At 52.0% G+C, this 15,799-nt stretch overlaps 1 protein-coding gene across 13 annotated transcripts in view; it reads left to right on the top strand.

Moving 5' to 3' along the window:
• Positions 1-15,799, top strand: part of DNM2 (dynamin 2) — a 106,892-nt gene that overhangs the window by 37,704 nt on the left and 53,389 nt on the right. For all 13 annotated transcript variants that reach the window (XM_037728334.1, XM_017499950.2, XM_017499949.2 and 10 more), the window contains exons 3-5: positions 11,168-11,317; positions 12,757-12,960; positions 13,953-14,051. In XM_037728334.1, coding sequence (XP_037584262.1) covers positions 11,168-11,317; positions 12,757-12,960; positions 13,953-14,051 — 453 coding nt within the window. The remainder of the gene's footprint in view (positions 1-11,167; positions 11,318-12,756; positions 12,961-13,952; positions 14,052-15,799) is intronic.

The raw sequence follows: 15,799 nt of genomic DNA, 5'->3' as shown, positions 1-15,799 counted from the left end.
CAGCTGGGACCACAGGCATGAGCCACCACACCTGGCTAACTTTTTTTTTTTTTAATTGAGACGGGGTTTCACCATGTTGGCTAGGCTGGTCTCGAACTCTTGAGCTCAAGTGATCCACTCACCTCGGCCTCCCAAAGTGCTGGGATTACAGGCGTGAGTCACTGTGCCCTGCCACAAACTGCATTTTTAATGAGTCCCTGGTGATGCTGCTAGTCCCTGGCCACACCACTGGGAGAGCCTGACCTGCTGGATGGAGGCTTGGAGCAGAGACTGCCCAGGTTCCAATCCCGGCTCCTAGGGAGGGACCCCTGCTGTGTTTCCTGTCTGGGCAGTGAAGATAATAACATCACCTTGTTGTTAACCTTGAAGAACATGTTATTTAATACATGTTGGGGAGGAGGGGAGAGAAGCAGCAAAGAGCCTTGGCCATGCGGGAGCATGGAGGGCAGACCTGACTGGTGCCTGACCTGGATGAACAGATGATGGCTTCCTGACATCTGTCCCCACTTTACAGAGGAGGAAGCTGAGGCTTCCTGACCACTTGCCTTAGGGGACATGGGAGCATTGTCTTTAAAGCCCACCCCTGAGCCTATTCTTGGAGAATGTAGCCTTAGGCCGAGGTGTGGCTTGACCAGATCCCTGTAGCTGTCGGAAGAAAAGGGACTACAGGGCCACTTGCTGGGGCCAGTGCTGGGGCGGTGCCCTGGAGGAGGCAGGAGTAGGTGCTGGGGGGGCTGGGGGAATGGGTGTGGCAGCTGTGGTAGCAATGGAGACATAGTTGCATCCTGTTGGGCTGGTTGAGGGATGCAGGAAAAGGGAGTTCCAGGGGTGTCCCACATGGGTGGGGCCCTTTCCTGCCTCCTAGCTTGCACCCCCATCCCCGCCTGATCATGGCAGTTTCAGTCTCTTTTTTTGTTTTATTTTTTTGTTTTGTTTTTTTGAGGCAGGGTCCTGCTCTGTTACCCAGGCTGGAGTACAGTGGCACGATCTCGGCTCCCTGCAAGCTCTGTCTCCCAGGTTCAAGCAATTCTTCTGCCTCAGCCTCCCAAATAGCTGGGACTATAGGCGCACACCACCCAGCCTGGCTAATTTTTGTATTTTTAGTAGAGATGGGGGTTTCACCATGTTGGCCAGGCTGGTCTCGAACTCCTGGCCTCAAGTGATTCCCCCACTTTGGCCTCCCAAAGGACTGGGATTAGAGGCATGAGCCACTGCGCCCAGCAAATTTTTAAATTGAGATGAGGTCTTGCTATGTTGACCAGGCTGGTCTCAAACTCCTGGGCTCAAGCGATTCTCTCATCTTGGCCCCCTAAAATGCTGGGATGACAGGGATAAGCCACTGTGCATGGCGAGGCTCCAGTCTTGTATTGCTCCAAGTAGGTGCCCACTCTGTGCTGGGCCTCAGATGATCGCCAGGGAGGCAGTGTGAGCACCTGACATGGTCTCAGCCCCCGAGCCTCAGCCTGTGAGTGTCTGTTGGATTCACTTTTGGGTTGGGGGCCCAGAGAGAACATTATAGGTAGTGAAACAGCATTAGCAAAGCAGTGAGGGGTGGCTTGAGGCTGGGGAGGGGCCAGGAGGCAGGAAGGACTGGGACTGGCAGGCATTTTGAGGATTCAGGCATCGGGAGCTGATGGTAGGAGACCACTGGCTGCTATGTTCACGAGGGACAGGGAGGGAGCAGAATGCAATTGGGGGAGGCTGGCATGGTGCCAGGCAAGAGGTGGTACTGGCAGATGACGGGCAGTCTAGAGTGTCCTCCAGGCCAAGTATTAAGCAGCATAGGCACCCAGCTGGAGGAGGTGGGTGGGATATAGGATGCCCTACTAACAGGAGAGGAAAATGAACACATTTCATTTCCGGGTGATTGCTGGGGCCTGTGGGGCCTTGTTGGGGATAACCTGGACCACGTGGTTCCTAGGGATTAGAAGCTGACTCTCCATGACCATACTGAGAGCAAGGCTGCCACCCTTTACTGGCCCAGGACTTGTTAAAGTGACTTCCCTCTCTGTGCCTTGGTGGCTTCATCTGTAACATGAGGGTGATGGTGGTGCTGCCATCGTGGCCGTGGCACCCCACTGGCTATGGTGTGGCTGTCACTTGTGGGGTCTGATGTCCACAGACAAGGCCCCTGCAGCTTGGCTTTCGTCCCCTTCTGGTTTCGGTGATGCCCGGTGTGGCCCAGGTTGCCCTCATTCTGACCATTCCCAGTGAATCATGACTTCTAGCCATGGAAGTTTAAATATTACCTAAGACCACAGCCACCAGGAAGTTTGGTGGCCCACAGGTGAACCCTGCCCTCATTGGGAAGCACCCCATAAACTCTGGGTACCTGGACTGTTCCTGTGTGGAATGTGCATGGCAAGGCCCTGTGAGCCACCCTTCCCCACTGCTTTTGGCCTTGAACTGGACTTTGGTCTGCTCACGGGAACCAGGGGAGAGATGTCAGGACCTGGCTCTAGGCCTTGTGGCCCTTGCCAGTCTCTGGGAACCTCACCTCCTTCTGGTCCCCATCTGCTGCTAAGATCCATCTCCCTCCTGATTCTCAGGCCCAGCTTGCTGGTTCCCACTGCTGGGCCTCTGTGCTCACTGTGCTGTCTACCCAGAATGCACGTTCCGCCAGGTGCCGCTGTCTCTGCTGCTCACCCCTACTCAGTCACTTGCCACCTTTGTACCCGGGAACACAAGTTATGCTGTTGTTTTTTCTTTTCCTTTTTTCTTTTTGAGACGGAGTTTCACTTTCGTTGTCCACTCTGGAGTGTAGTGGCGTGATCTCGGCTCACTGCAACCTCCGCCTTCCTGGGTTCAAGCGATTCTACTGCCTCAGCCTCCTGAGTAGCTGGGATTACAGACATGCGCCATCACGCCTGGCTAATTTTTTGTATTTTCAGTAGAGAGAGGGTTTCACTGTGTTGGTCAGGCTGGTCTCAAACTCCTGTCTTCAGGTCTTTCTCTGCACCAGCACCAGGAGGGCAGGCACAGCAGTCGGCTCTGTCGAGCACAGGACCTGGTGCTGAGTAGGTGCTCTGCAGGCACGGGCCAAGTGAGGGAGCTTAAAAAGTTGGTGCAGTGCTCCTTTTCTGTTTTTTTGTTTTTTGAGACACAGTTTTGCTCTTGTTGCTCAGGCTGGAGTACAATGGCGTGATCTCAGGTCACCACAACCTCCATGCCCCAGATTCAAGCAATTCTCCTGTCTCAGTCTCCCGAGTAGCTGGGATTACAGGCATGCACCACCACGCCTGGCTAATTTTGTATTTTTAGTAGAGGCGGGGTTTCTCCGTTTTTGGTCAGGCTGATCTCGAACTCCTGACCTCATCCCCCCACCTCAGCCTCCCAAAGTGCTGTGATGACCAGTGTGATCCACTGTGTCCTGCCCACCTGTACCCCTTCTTGCCTACTGGGTGGGAAGTGACAGGGTTACTTTACCAAGTTCCTTCCCCTAGTGAGCCCTGCCCATCACTCTGCCATTCCATCTGCAGCCTTGTGTCTGAAAAGCAAACCAAGCTGGCATGCGTCGGGCTGCAGGCTGGCTGGGATGCCAGCCCAGGCTGTCACCTTTCCTGTGGCAATGTGTCCTGGACCGGGAGATGCTTGCCTGTTGTCCCGGATCAGAGAGCTCAAGGGCTAAATGGGCGTGGGAAGTGCTGTGTGCTGTGCCCACTGAAGCCTCGGAAAAGTCTTGCATGAGTGGATCCTGCCTGCTGGCGTGGTAGCCCGCGCCTCCTGACGGTGGCTGAGCCCCAAGTTGTTCCTCCCAGTCATGCCTGCCTACACCAGGTTTGAGAAAGGCAGATCTCTCCCTGCCTTCAGGGACAGCCTGGTCATTGTGCTCTTTGCTAGGGGGATGATGAGAAGATCCAGGGCCAGCCCCAGTGTGCAAAGCACTGGGACCCTAGCCCGGCCCCTTAAGATTCCCTGAGACTAGCAGCTGAGCCGCCTGTGTGCTCCCAGTGGGATTTGATCACAGCCTTTTTTTTGAGACAGAGTTTCACTCTTGTTGCTCAGGCTAGAGTGCAGTGGCACAGTCTCGGCTCACTGCAACCCCCACCTCCCAGGTTCAAGCAATTCTCCTACCTCAGCCTCCCAAGTAGCTGGGATTACAGGAGCCCACCACAACACCCAGCTAATTTTGTATTTTTAGTAGAGATGGGTTTCCTCCATGTTGGTCAGGCTGGTCTCCAACTCCCAACCTCAGGTGATCCACCCGCCTCAGCCTCCTGAAGTGCTGGGATTACAGGCATGAGCCACCGTGCCCTGCTTGATCACAGTCTTATGGGACCCTCGGCACTGGGTTCTGTGTCATTGTATTTTGGGGAAACAGGTGCTTAGAGAACGGTAAGAACCCGGAGCTGGTCATGGCTAGGCTGTGAAGCCCTGAGGTAGCCTGAAAACTCTCCTCCCTCTCTCCCTCTCATCACCTCCCCAAACCCTGCTGTCTTGCCTGTCTGGCTGACGGCAGGTCTTCCCAGCAGGACCTGGGCATTTCAAAATTCTTTACCAATGCAAGCAGGCACATGACTGGTGTGCTTTGAAGATTGGGAGGCCCATCTTCTGACCAACAGCCTTCAGTCACTCTGGGCTTCCACAAGCTCCTTTGAAACCAGAGGCTCCAAAGACCTCCAGGATCACTAGGAGCCTCGCTCTGTTGCCCAGGCTGGAGTGCAGTGGCACGATCTCGGCTCACCACTACCTTCACCTTGAGGGTTCAAGCGATTCTCCTGCTTCAGCCTCCTGAGTAGCTGGGATTACAGACATACGCCACCATAGAGATGGTGTTTCTCCATGTTGGTCAGGCTGGTCTTGAAATCCCAACCTCAGGTGATCTGCCCACCTCGGCCTCCCAAATTGCTGGGATTACAGGCATGAGCCACCACACCCAGCCTAACTTTTAAATTTTTTTATAGAGATAGGTGACTGTGGCCTCTGGCAAGGGGCTGCTACTTCTTGTTCTAGGCCCCCTGACCCTGAGAAGGTGGCAGCTTGCACCTATAGCTCCCTTCTGGGGACACCTCTCAAAAAGCCTGGGGTGGGGGATTGACTGGGGCCCCAGTGAGGGTTCCTGGGGGGTGATGTCCTCCTGGGTTAGAGCACATATACTTTGTTTAATGGATTTTAATTAAGCAGCTACTGTATCTGAGATGCTAGAGGGAACCGTGATTCACACCAAGTCCCTGCTCGTCTCAGAGCTCCAGATTCAGTAGCAGGACACAGGCTCAGAGGGAGGCAGAACCTCTCTCTGGAAAAACCCCCAAGTGCAGCCACTGGGCCCACAGTTAGGAGGCCCTGCGGTGGGTGAGGATGGCTAACTCTCTGGCCTTGGCAGCGTGATTGCTGGACGACCACCTGGTTTATTCCTTTATTCCTGCTGTGCACCAGGCTGGGTCCCTCGGAGTCCCCAGGGCCTGATCACATACCAGCTGCAAGTCTCTCAGAGGGGGCCCGGGCTGACCCTCCTCCCAGGGAGCCCTCCTGGCTGAGGGCGCCTGGCGAAGGTGGGGGTATGTGTGGACCTATCAGAACGCTTTGCTGTTTGCCCAGGAACTGGAGGAACAGGCTTTGGTATCTGGAAATGCTGTGTCTGCGGAGGGTGGCTGTGTGGTACAGCTTGATGGCAGGGACCAGGACAGGCAGAGCCAGGGGTGGCTCAGTGGCTTGGTGGCTTGGCCTCGGCTGCTGGAGACATGTTGACACGGAGCTCAGTGTTAAGGCCTCTGACTGATTTTTTGGGTCAGTGGATTGTTTAAAAAAAAAATTATTTCATCTCTAGCACTTGAGCACATGCAGCGCTCCAGGGCCCCAGGCTAGGCCCTCTGCTCTCTTTCTCTTTTTGTCATTGTTTTGAGACAGGGTCTCCCCCTGTCACTCAGGCTGGTATGCAGTGGCATGATCACAGCTCACTGCAGCCTCAGCCTTCCGGATCAAGTGATTCTCCTGCCTCAGCCACCCGTGTAGCTGGGACTACAGGCATGTACCACCATGCTCGGCTAATTTTTTGTATTTTTAGTAGAGATGGGGTTTCTCCATCTTGGTCAGGCTGGTCTTGAATTCCCAACCTCAGGTGATCCACCTGCCTTGACCTTCCAGTTGCTGGTATTACAGGCGTGAGCCACTGTGCCCACCCTAACTTTTAAATTTTTTTGTAGATAGGATCTTGTGATGTTGCCTAGGCTGGCCTCCAATGATTCTCCCACCTCAGCCTCTGAAAGTGCTGGAGTTTCAGGTGTGAGCCACTGTGCCCGGCCTGGTGGAAGCTTTTAAACCTCTGTTGGGCAGGGCATGGTGGCTCACGCCTGTAATCCCAGCACTTTGGGAGGCCGAGGTCGGTGGATCACCTGAGGTCAGGAGTTCAAGACCAACTTGGCCAACATGGTGAAACCTTGTCTCTACTAAAAATACAAAAATTAGCTGGGCATGGTGGCATGTGCATGTAATTCTAGCTACTGGGGAGGCTGAGGTATGAGAATAGCTTGAACCTGGGAGGCAGAGGTTGCAGTTAGCCGAGATTGTGCCACTGCCCTCCAGCCTAGGGGACAGAGTGACTCAGTCTCAAAAAGAAAAAAAAAAAACAAACCTCTATTGACCTGGCATCCAGCATTTACTTCTACCATGCCAAGGAACCCTGTGAAGAAAGGCAAGCAGCTGGGCAGACCTGGTCAGTGGCTGGGCCTTTTTCTCAGGTGTGCTTCTGTTGCTCATTGACCCACTAGGGAAGAAACCACGGTTTTCTGGCGCCTGCTCTCCACTTCCTTCACCCCCATGGAGGGGTTGGCTGACAGCAGAAGGATCTAGGAGGGGAGATCACAAAGAACAGGCCCCTGCCTTCTCTGATCCCCTGTCAGTTCCCAACCTGCATGTGACAACTGGGGAAGGTGCTGTGCTCCTAAGCCCAGTGTGTGGGTCCGGCCACCGGGTTCCAGCCCCTCCTAGTGGCTGCCCCTGACCATGCAGACTTGGGTCAAGTAGGTGGTCTTTCCCGGGCCATTTCCCGGTCCCTGCCTTGGGGGATGGCCTGAGATTCCAGTGGAATCTTTGCAGCTCAGACACCTAGATTCAGCTTGTTGGGAGTGGGGAGTTGTAAATGCCCCCAAAGCCTATGGCAGCTGGGCAGGCAGAGCCTCCATTTTCCCACCTAACATGCATGAATGTGCCCCTGGGACACAGCAGCGACCAAGGCAGATGGGCATCCCTGCCCTGGTGGCATGGACATTCAAGGCAAACCTCTATATTAGACTTTGTCAGATGGTAGTAAGTGTTATAGGGAAACAAAAGCGGGGGAGAAGGGGGCTGGGTTAAGTAGTTGCTGTGGGGAGAGAGAGCTGCAGGAGGTGGGGATGCTGTGTGACTTGAGAGAGCCGCTTGCCCTCTCTGGGCTCCCACTTGTGCATGCCGGGGAACGACGGCCCACTGCCCCGGTGCTCTCTTTGCCACATCACTCCTTGGGGCCTTCTGCCCACCAGCTGCTCAGATGGTAGCTGTGCTGGCTCTGCTCTTCTTGTGCAGGTGTTGACTCTTGAGTCCTTACAAAGCGTGTTATAATGCCCTTTTTATAGATCAGCAGACTGAGACCTGGGCGGACTGAGCTCATTACTGCACACAGCTGGGCTCTGGGGTGCTGCAGCCACAGGTCCTGGCCCCGTCATTACAGTCCAAAGTAAGCTGGCTCTGATGGGGAAGGGGACCAAGATGCCCCACTCTGGGAAGCCTGCCTGGGAGAGGCGGCAGCCAGGCAAGCCTGGGAGTAGGAGGAGGTGGGGCTGGGCCTTGCAGACACCACACTTGGCGGGGCAGAGGCCTATTGGAGAGAGGGCCTGTGTCCTTCCCCTCAGCCCGTCTTCCGTGCCTTGTCCCCCTGTACTCTTTGAGGGGAGATGGTCTCTTTCAGGGCTGAGCTGGGGTCCTGGAGCTGGAAGAGAACTGATATTTGCTGTGGGGGTTGGGAGCTGTTCCATTTTTAGTGGCTGCTACAGGAAGAGCGGCCCAGTGTTTCCTCTTGTCCCTTCAGAAGGCTGGAGTGTGACTGTCCTTGGGAACTGGGTCAGCTGATAGCAGGGCTCAGGGTGGGGGAGTAGGGATCCTGAATCCTCCATCAGATGTCCTAATTGCCCCTGATCTGGGTGGCCAGTGCCTGTTCTGGCCACGGTCCTCGGTCATCAGAGCCCACTGAGTCTGTCCCTGACCCTGCAGAGAAGTTCAGAGAGGCGACGATCCTTCCGGTGGCCTCACAAAGGCCATCTGGCTTGGGAGCCACTACCTGGAGCAAGAATTTATGAGTTCCCAGTCCCAGCTCCAACGCAGAACTTGGGCTAAGGCCTTTAACCCCTCTAGGCCTCAGTTTCCTCATCTTTGAAATGGGGATCTTAGAGATGCCTATCTGTCAAGGGACTTGTGAGGTGCAACCAGATCACACGCAGGGCCTGGCCAGGGTGCCATAGCTTCTTTGGTCGCTATGATGGGATGGTGAACCTCCTCACACTCTCCTTTCTGCCTTGATTCTACACTTGGCCAGGGGTTCATCTCTCTCTTTGCTTTTGCTTGAGGCAGTTTGTGGCATGGCTGTGTTTTTCACGTCACCAGGTCTCCTCCTGGTGGACATTGAGGCTATTTTCGGTTTTTTACTCTTAGAAACGACAAGGCAGTGCACATTTTTAATGCATCTCTGTGGTGGGTCAGGTCTCTGACTTACTTGCCAGTATGACTTATTACCCGTTTCTTTTTTTCTTTTTCTTTTTGAGACGGTGTCTTGCTGTGTCACCCAGCTTGGAGTGCAGTGGTGCGATCATAGATCATAGCTCACTGCAACTTCCAACTCCTGGGCTCAAGTGATCCTCCCACTTCAACCTCTGTTGTTAGTCCATTTTCACGCTACTGATGAAGACGTACTTGAGACTGGGCAATTTACAAAAGAAAGACATTTAATGGACTTAGTTGTTCTACGCAGCTGGGCTGGGGAAGCCTCACAATCATGGCAGAAGGCAAGGAGAAGCAAGACACGTCTTACATGGATGGCAGCAGGCAAAGAGAGTGAGAGAGCTTCTACAGGGAAACTCCCATGCTTTTCTTTTTTTTGAGATGAAGTCTCACTCTTATTGCCCAGGCTGGAATGCAGTGGCAAATCTCAGCTCATTGCAGCCTCCGCCTCCTGGGTTCAAGCCATTCTCCTGCCTCAGACTCTTGAGTAGCTGGGATTATAGGTGTGCACCACCACACCTGGCTAATTTTTGTGTTTTTAGTAGAGATGAGGTTTCACCATGTTGGTCAGGCTGATCTTGAACTCCTGACCTCAAGTGATCTGCCTGCCTCAGCCTCCCAAAGTGCTGGGATTACAGGTGTGAGCCATAATGCCCAGCCAGAAACACATTTTTAAAACCATCATATCTCTTGTGACTTACTCGCTATCACAAGAACAGCACAGGGAAAGACCTGCCCCCATGATTCAGTTATCTCCCATTGGGTCCTTCCCACAACATGTGGGAATCATGGGAGCTACAAGATAAGATTTGGGTGGGGACACAGAGCCAAACCATATCAGCCTCCCAAGTAACTGGAACTACAGGTGCGTGTCAACATGCCTAGCTAATGTTTTAAATTTTAGAGGTGGGGTCTTGCTGTGTCACCCAGGCTGGTCTTGAACTCCTGGGCTCAAGTGATCCACCCTCGGCCTCCCAAAGTGCTGGATAACAGGTGTGAGCCACCATGCCCAGGCATTTCTCCCTTATTTTTAGCATCACTACAGTAGCTGTGATCTCTGAGCTTTGGGGATCTGTCCTCCCCAACATTTTACTGTGAAAATTCAAATGTCTAGAAACGTCAAGGCTTTGTACAGTGGATACCTGTGTGCTTGGCAGCCACCTTCTGTGATGAACGTGCTTTATAATTGCTTTGTCCTGAATCTGTGATTCGGGACTGGATTTCTCTGGTTTCCTAGAGGGACCCACACTGCTTGACAGTTACTTAGCTTGTTTCCCTTCATCTCAGTCTTGCTGTGGCTTCAGACACCCCCAGGCCTTACATATACTCAGGGTCATGCCCAGAAAGCATTTCTCCTGAGGGATTTGTGCCTAGGTAGGGAACCCCCTTGAATAGCCAGGGGGAGAAGGAAAAACGCAATACAACCCTTCCCTATACTTTGCAGGCTCCTTGGGGAAGAAGGAGAAGTGAATGCCGTGGGAAATATCCCTGGGGATTTTGTGGAGCTGGAATGTGCTGGTGGCCCCACGATCCCATAAGGACGTGGGCATCAGACTCCCTTGATTAGGACTCACAGCAAGGGAGGTTCTGCAGCATCACCTTAATCAAATGGACTCACCTTCTCTCTGGGTGATGCATCCCGATACTTTCTCTTCTGTTCATCAGTCAGTCAACAAATAGACCAGATGTGGTGGCTCATGCCTGTAATCCCAGCACTTTGGGAAGCTGAGGCGGGTGGATCACCTGAGCTCAGGAGTTTAAGACCAGCTTGGCCAACCTGGTGAAACCCTGCCTCTACAAAAACACAAAAATTAGCCAGGCTTGATGGCAGGTGCCTGTAATCCCAGCTACGTGGGAGGCTGAGATGGGAAAATTGCTTGAACCCAGGATGTAGGTCATAGTGAGCCAAGATTGTGCCAGTGCCCTCCGGCCTGGGCAACAGAGTGAGACTCCGTCTCAAAAAAAAAAAAAAAAAATCAACAAACAGCTGGGCATGGTGGCACATGCCTGTAATCTCAGTGCTTTAGGAGGCTGAGGCGGGGGATTACTTGAGCCCAGGAGTTCAAGGCTGCAGTGATCTATGATCACACCACTGCACAGCAGCCTGGGTGACACAGTGAGGTCCTGCCTATAAAAAACAAAACAAAACAAACAAAGAAACATTGGTCATTGGTCATGTCTACCTGTTGATTTTTTTTTAAATTCATAATATGTCATGACATATGTTAATAGTTTGCAGGGTGCCACAGGGGAATGTACTCTTCAGGGTCTAGAAAGGGCTCAGTCTATTCAGTCTATAGGAAACCCCCCTACCCCCCTGCAGAACACTTGATAAGAAAGAATCTGTCACTTCCCCATTCCTAGAGTGACGATGACTGGGTCATTACTTTCACTCAACAAAGCATTTCTCCCCGAAGTCTGTGTGTGCCCTGCCCACAGCAGCGCTTTCTCATTTTCAGTGTCTCTCTTCCCTTTCCAGAATATGCCGAGTTTTTGCACTGCAAGTCCAAAAAGTTTACAGACTTTGATGAAGTCCGGCAGGAGATTGAAGCAGAGACAGACAGGGTCACGGGGACCAACAAAGGCATCTCCCCAGTGCCCATCAACCTTCGGGTCTACTCGCCACACGGTAGGCAGCACGGGTGGGGACGCATCACTGACTGTTTCTGGTCATTCGTGGACAATGCTATGGTGAGACTGTGTGCTTCCACTCATGATTAACATGTGCCCATTCACAAACAGTTGATATTCACATGCACATAGCCCCGGGCTCTGTATCTTCCCACTTGTGCTAAGTATGTAGTACCCAGACCTCTGTCTCAGCTCAAAGAAAGACAGAGCATGCCAGGAAGATATTTGGAGTCGTGGGGGATTGCAGCCGTTTGCCCCTTTTACCAAGGGCAGCCACTACTTGGCTCAAGGCAGCCAGATCTGCTGGTGCATCAAGAGAGGCCAGAACCAGACTTCTGTAAAATATCTTCATTCTCTTTTTTTGAGACAGTCTTGTCTCCCTCTGTTGCCCAGGCTGGGGTGCAGTGGCGTGATTTCTACTCACTGCAACCCCTACCTCCTGGGTTCAAGCAGTTCTTGTGCTTCAGCCTCCCAAGTAGCGGGGATCACAGGTGTGCATCAGTACACCCAGCTAATTTATTATTTATTTATTTATTTTTGAGACAGTGTCTCGCTTTGTTACCCATGCTGGGGTGTAGTGGATGATCTCTGCCCACTGCAACCTGCGCTTCCTGGGTTCAAGCAATTCTTCTGCCTTAGCCTCCCAAGTAGCTGGGATTACAGGTGTGCTACACCCCACCTGGCTAATTTTTGTTGTTGTTGTATTTTTAGTAGAGATGGCATTTCGCTACATTGCCCAGGCTGGTCTCGAACTCCTGAGCTCAGGCATTCAGTCCTCCTCGGACTCCCAAAGTGCTAGGATTATAGGCGTGACCTACCATGCCCAGCCCACCCAGCTACTTTTTCTTTTTTTTTTTGAGACAGAGTCTCACTTTGTCACTAGGCTGGAGTGCAGTGGCGTGATCTCAGCTCACTGCAGCCTCCACCTCCTGGGTTCAAGTGATTTCTCCTGCCTCAGCCTCATGAGTAGCTGGGACTACGCCCAGCTAATTTTTGTATTTTTAGTAGAGATGGGGTTTCACCATGTTGGCCAGGATGGTCTTGATCCCTTGACCTCGTGATCTGCCTGCCTCGGCCTCCCAAAGTGCTGGGATTACAGATGAGAGCCACCGTACCCAGCCTCATCTGTCTGTAATGTTTCTTTGGTATTAGCTGAATGGATAGGCTGAAATTTACTTAGTCATTTAGATCTATTCCAGTCTGAACTGTGATCATTTAGAACTGTGTCATTGAAATGGAGTAGGTAGAGTTATCTGTAGGATGGAATCCTAGAAGGGAAGTTACTAAATCAGAGGTGTGGTTCAGGTGGCATGTCAGGTGACATCCTCAGGTCTAAGCCCCACCCGGGAACGTTGGTACTCAGCTGGGTGGCTCCAGGCCTGTGTGTGTCTCCCCTCTCCTAACTCTGACTGCGTTTCCCACTGGTTTCCCTCTCAGTGTTGAACTTGACCCTCATCGACCTCCCGGGTATCACCAAGGTACCTGTGGGAGACCAGCCTCCAGACATTGAGTACCAGATCAAGGACATGATCCTGCAGTTCATCAGCCGGGAGAGCAGCCTCATCCTGGCCGTCACGCCTGCCAACATGGACCTGGCTAATTCAGACGCCCTCAAGCTGGCCAAGGAGGTCGATCCCCAAGGTAACCCTGAGCCCAGGGCAGCAGCCTCCTCTTCGAGGCGCTTGTGAGCATGGGACGTGCCCAGCATCCTTGGTTCCAAGTCACTGGCGTTCTCTTTGATACATGGCTGCTTTAGGAAAAGACCTCCTGGAACATAGCACTTTCTCCAAGAACCAGCAGTGCTGGGGGGCATCTCTGGGAAGTCACTGTGTGGCAGCTGGACACCCCTTCTCCTTGGACATGGCAGTGCCTGTGTTGCCAGGGCAGGAAGCTGGTCTAGGGCTGAAGGAAGAGCCCAGCACTCCTCAGGTCCCATCTACGTGTTACTGTACTCCTTGAGGCATGGTCCCCTCTTAGTCAGAACGGGTATTTCAGTCCTAACCCAGATTGCTGATGTAAGGACTTTTGAACATTTGGGTTGTTTCTGGTCTTCTGCATGGTGAGATCATCTATTTCCATTCGAGTTGACGCCCCTAGGTCCCTCTATCCATATCCATCTACTCAACCCTCACTGCAGAATGTGAGCAGGAAGGGGCCCCAGGGAGGGCACAGCTGTGGCTCCCACGATTCCCAAGTTGGCACCCACCAGAGATCTTTGCTCTGGCTTCCATCTGTCTCCAGTGTCTCATGCACATGCCACGCATATAACACACATGGTTAGCACAGAGCCCCAGTCCTCAGCCCCCATGGAGGAGCGGTGGATCTGTAGATGTGAGGCTTTGCTAGGAGGACATCCTTAACTCTGGAATGACTTGTAGAGAAGTGGAATTGGATGGGATCGTTTTCAGAGTGGAATTTTAGCCATTCAGCGCAAGAGGTAGCCCTAGGTCAGGGCTGTGACCATCTTCATTTAACACACGGGAAATTGGGGTCCAGGCCAGTGACGTTACACCTTTGCCAGTTGATGTGACCTGGAAGTTTCAGGGCCGATTGGACCCCAGGTGGCTTGCAGCTGCCAGCTGATGCTGTTTCCTGGTGGCAGGCTCTGACCTCTGACCTCTGGGCTCTTTCAGGCCTGCGGACCATTGGTGTCATCACCAAGCTCGACCTGATGGACGAGGGCACCGACGCCAGGGATGTCTTGGAGAACAAGTTGCTCCCACTGAGACGAGGTGTGGCTTTGGGGGTGCTGGCGAGGCAGGAGGATGGGTGGGGTCTAGTGGCATGTCCTTATCATTACTGAAACTCTGGCACCTGTTCCCTGCTTACCTGGAAGTCACTGCTTCTCCATTTCACCGTAATTCCTTCTTTCTTTTCCCTTTGAACATATATATCTTTTTCTTCTGATTTGTATGCGTTCAGTTTTCAAGTGCACAGTTAACACCTGCTGGTTTCTGGAACATTAGAAAACAAGCATACAGAAAGAGGAAACTAAACTCATCTGCAGCCACACTTCCCCCAGACAGCCACCGGTTACTCTTCCTCAGCTCCCAGCTCCCTGGGGTTTATAACTTTAATTAATTTTTTAATTACCTTCTATTATAAGCATTTATTTTTTTAAATTTTTTATTTTTTGAGACAGAGTTTTTGCTCTTGTTACCCAGGCTGGAGTGCAGTGGCACAATCTTGGCTCACTGCAACCTCCGCCTCCCTGATTCAAGTGATTCTTCAGCCTTAGCCTTCCGAGTTGCTGGGATTACAAGCACATGCCACCTCACTGGGCTAATTTCTGTATTTTTAGTACAGGTGGGGTTTCACCATGTTGGGCAGGCTGGTTTCAAACTCCTTACCTCAGGTGATACACCCTCCTTGGCCTCCCAAAGTGCTGGGATTACAGGCGTGAGCCACCACACCGGCCTATTATGAGCATTTTCAAACATTCCCAAAAGTACAGAAAAATGTTCAAAGAGCCCTATGGATGGCTTCCTTAGCTTCTGGCTACTAATCTCTGGCTAACAGTGATTATCCTAAATATCCTCACCTGCTATTATTATTTTCTTCTATGAAGATTTTAAAACAAGTCTTAGGCATTGGCTGGTTGAGGTGGCTCATGCCTGTAATCCGGTGCTTTGGGAGGCTGATCCTCAAGGAGGATCCCTTGAGGCTAGGAGTTCAAGACTAGCCTGGACAATATATCAAGTCCCATTTCTACTAAAAATTAAAAAATTAGCCGGGCACGGTGGTGTACACCTGTAGACCCACCTAGTTAGGAGGCTGAGGTGGGAAGATTGCTTGAGACCAGGAGTTCGAAGCTGCATTGAGCTGTGATCATACCACTGCACTCCAGCCTGTGCAACAGAGCAAGATTCTGCCTCTAAAAAAAAAAATTCTACAAATCCTAGGCATTGTAGCATTTTACACCTAAACACCTACACCTCTCCTTGGCATCCCCTTTTTGTTTTGGGGGGTTTTCTGTTGCCCAGGCTGGAGTGCAATTCAGTGACGCAGTCTCTGTTCACTGAAACCTCCGCCTTCCAGATTCAAGCAATTTTCCTGCCTCAGGCTCCCAAGTAGCTGGAATTACAGGTGCCCGTCACTATGCCCGGCTAATTTTTGTATTTTTAGTAGAGACAGGCTTTTACCATGTTGGTCAGGCTGGTCTTGAACTCCCAGCCGCAGGTGATCCGCCCGCCTTGGCCTCTCAAAGTGCTGGGATTACACGCATGAGCCACCGCACCCGGCCCCTTTTGTTTTTTTCTGTACCATTCATTTGTGGAAGAAACCAGATCACATTCCACATTGGAGATTTGGCCAATGACTGTTCCCTGTTAGTTGGTAATTAGATCGAGACAGAGGCCTCATCAGGTTCAGGTTCAAGTTTAGGTTCAGACCTTTTGTTAGGAGTAAACTAGGTATTTTTAATTTTATTTTAAAAATATTTTTTTTTTTTTTTTTTTTTTTTGAGTCTCACTCTGTCACC

The sequence above is a fragment of the Cebus imitator genome, unplaced genomic scaffold, assembly GCF_001604975.1.
Source record: "Cebus imitator isolate Cc_AM_T3 unplaced genomic scaffold, Cebus_imitator-1.0 Scaffold263, whole genome shotgun sequence".
Taxonomy (NCBI): Eukaryota; Metazoa; Chordata; class Mammalia; order Primates; family Cebidae; genus Cebus; species Cebus imitator.
This window is presented reverse-complemented; position numbering and strand designations above follow the sequence as displayed.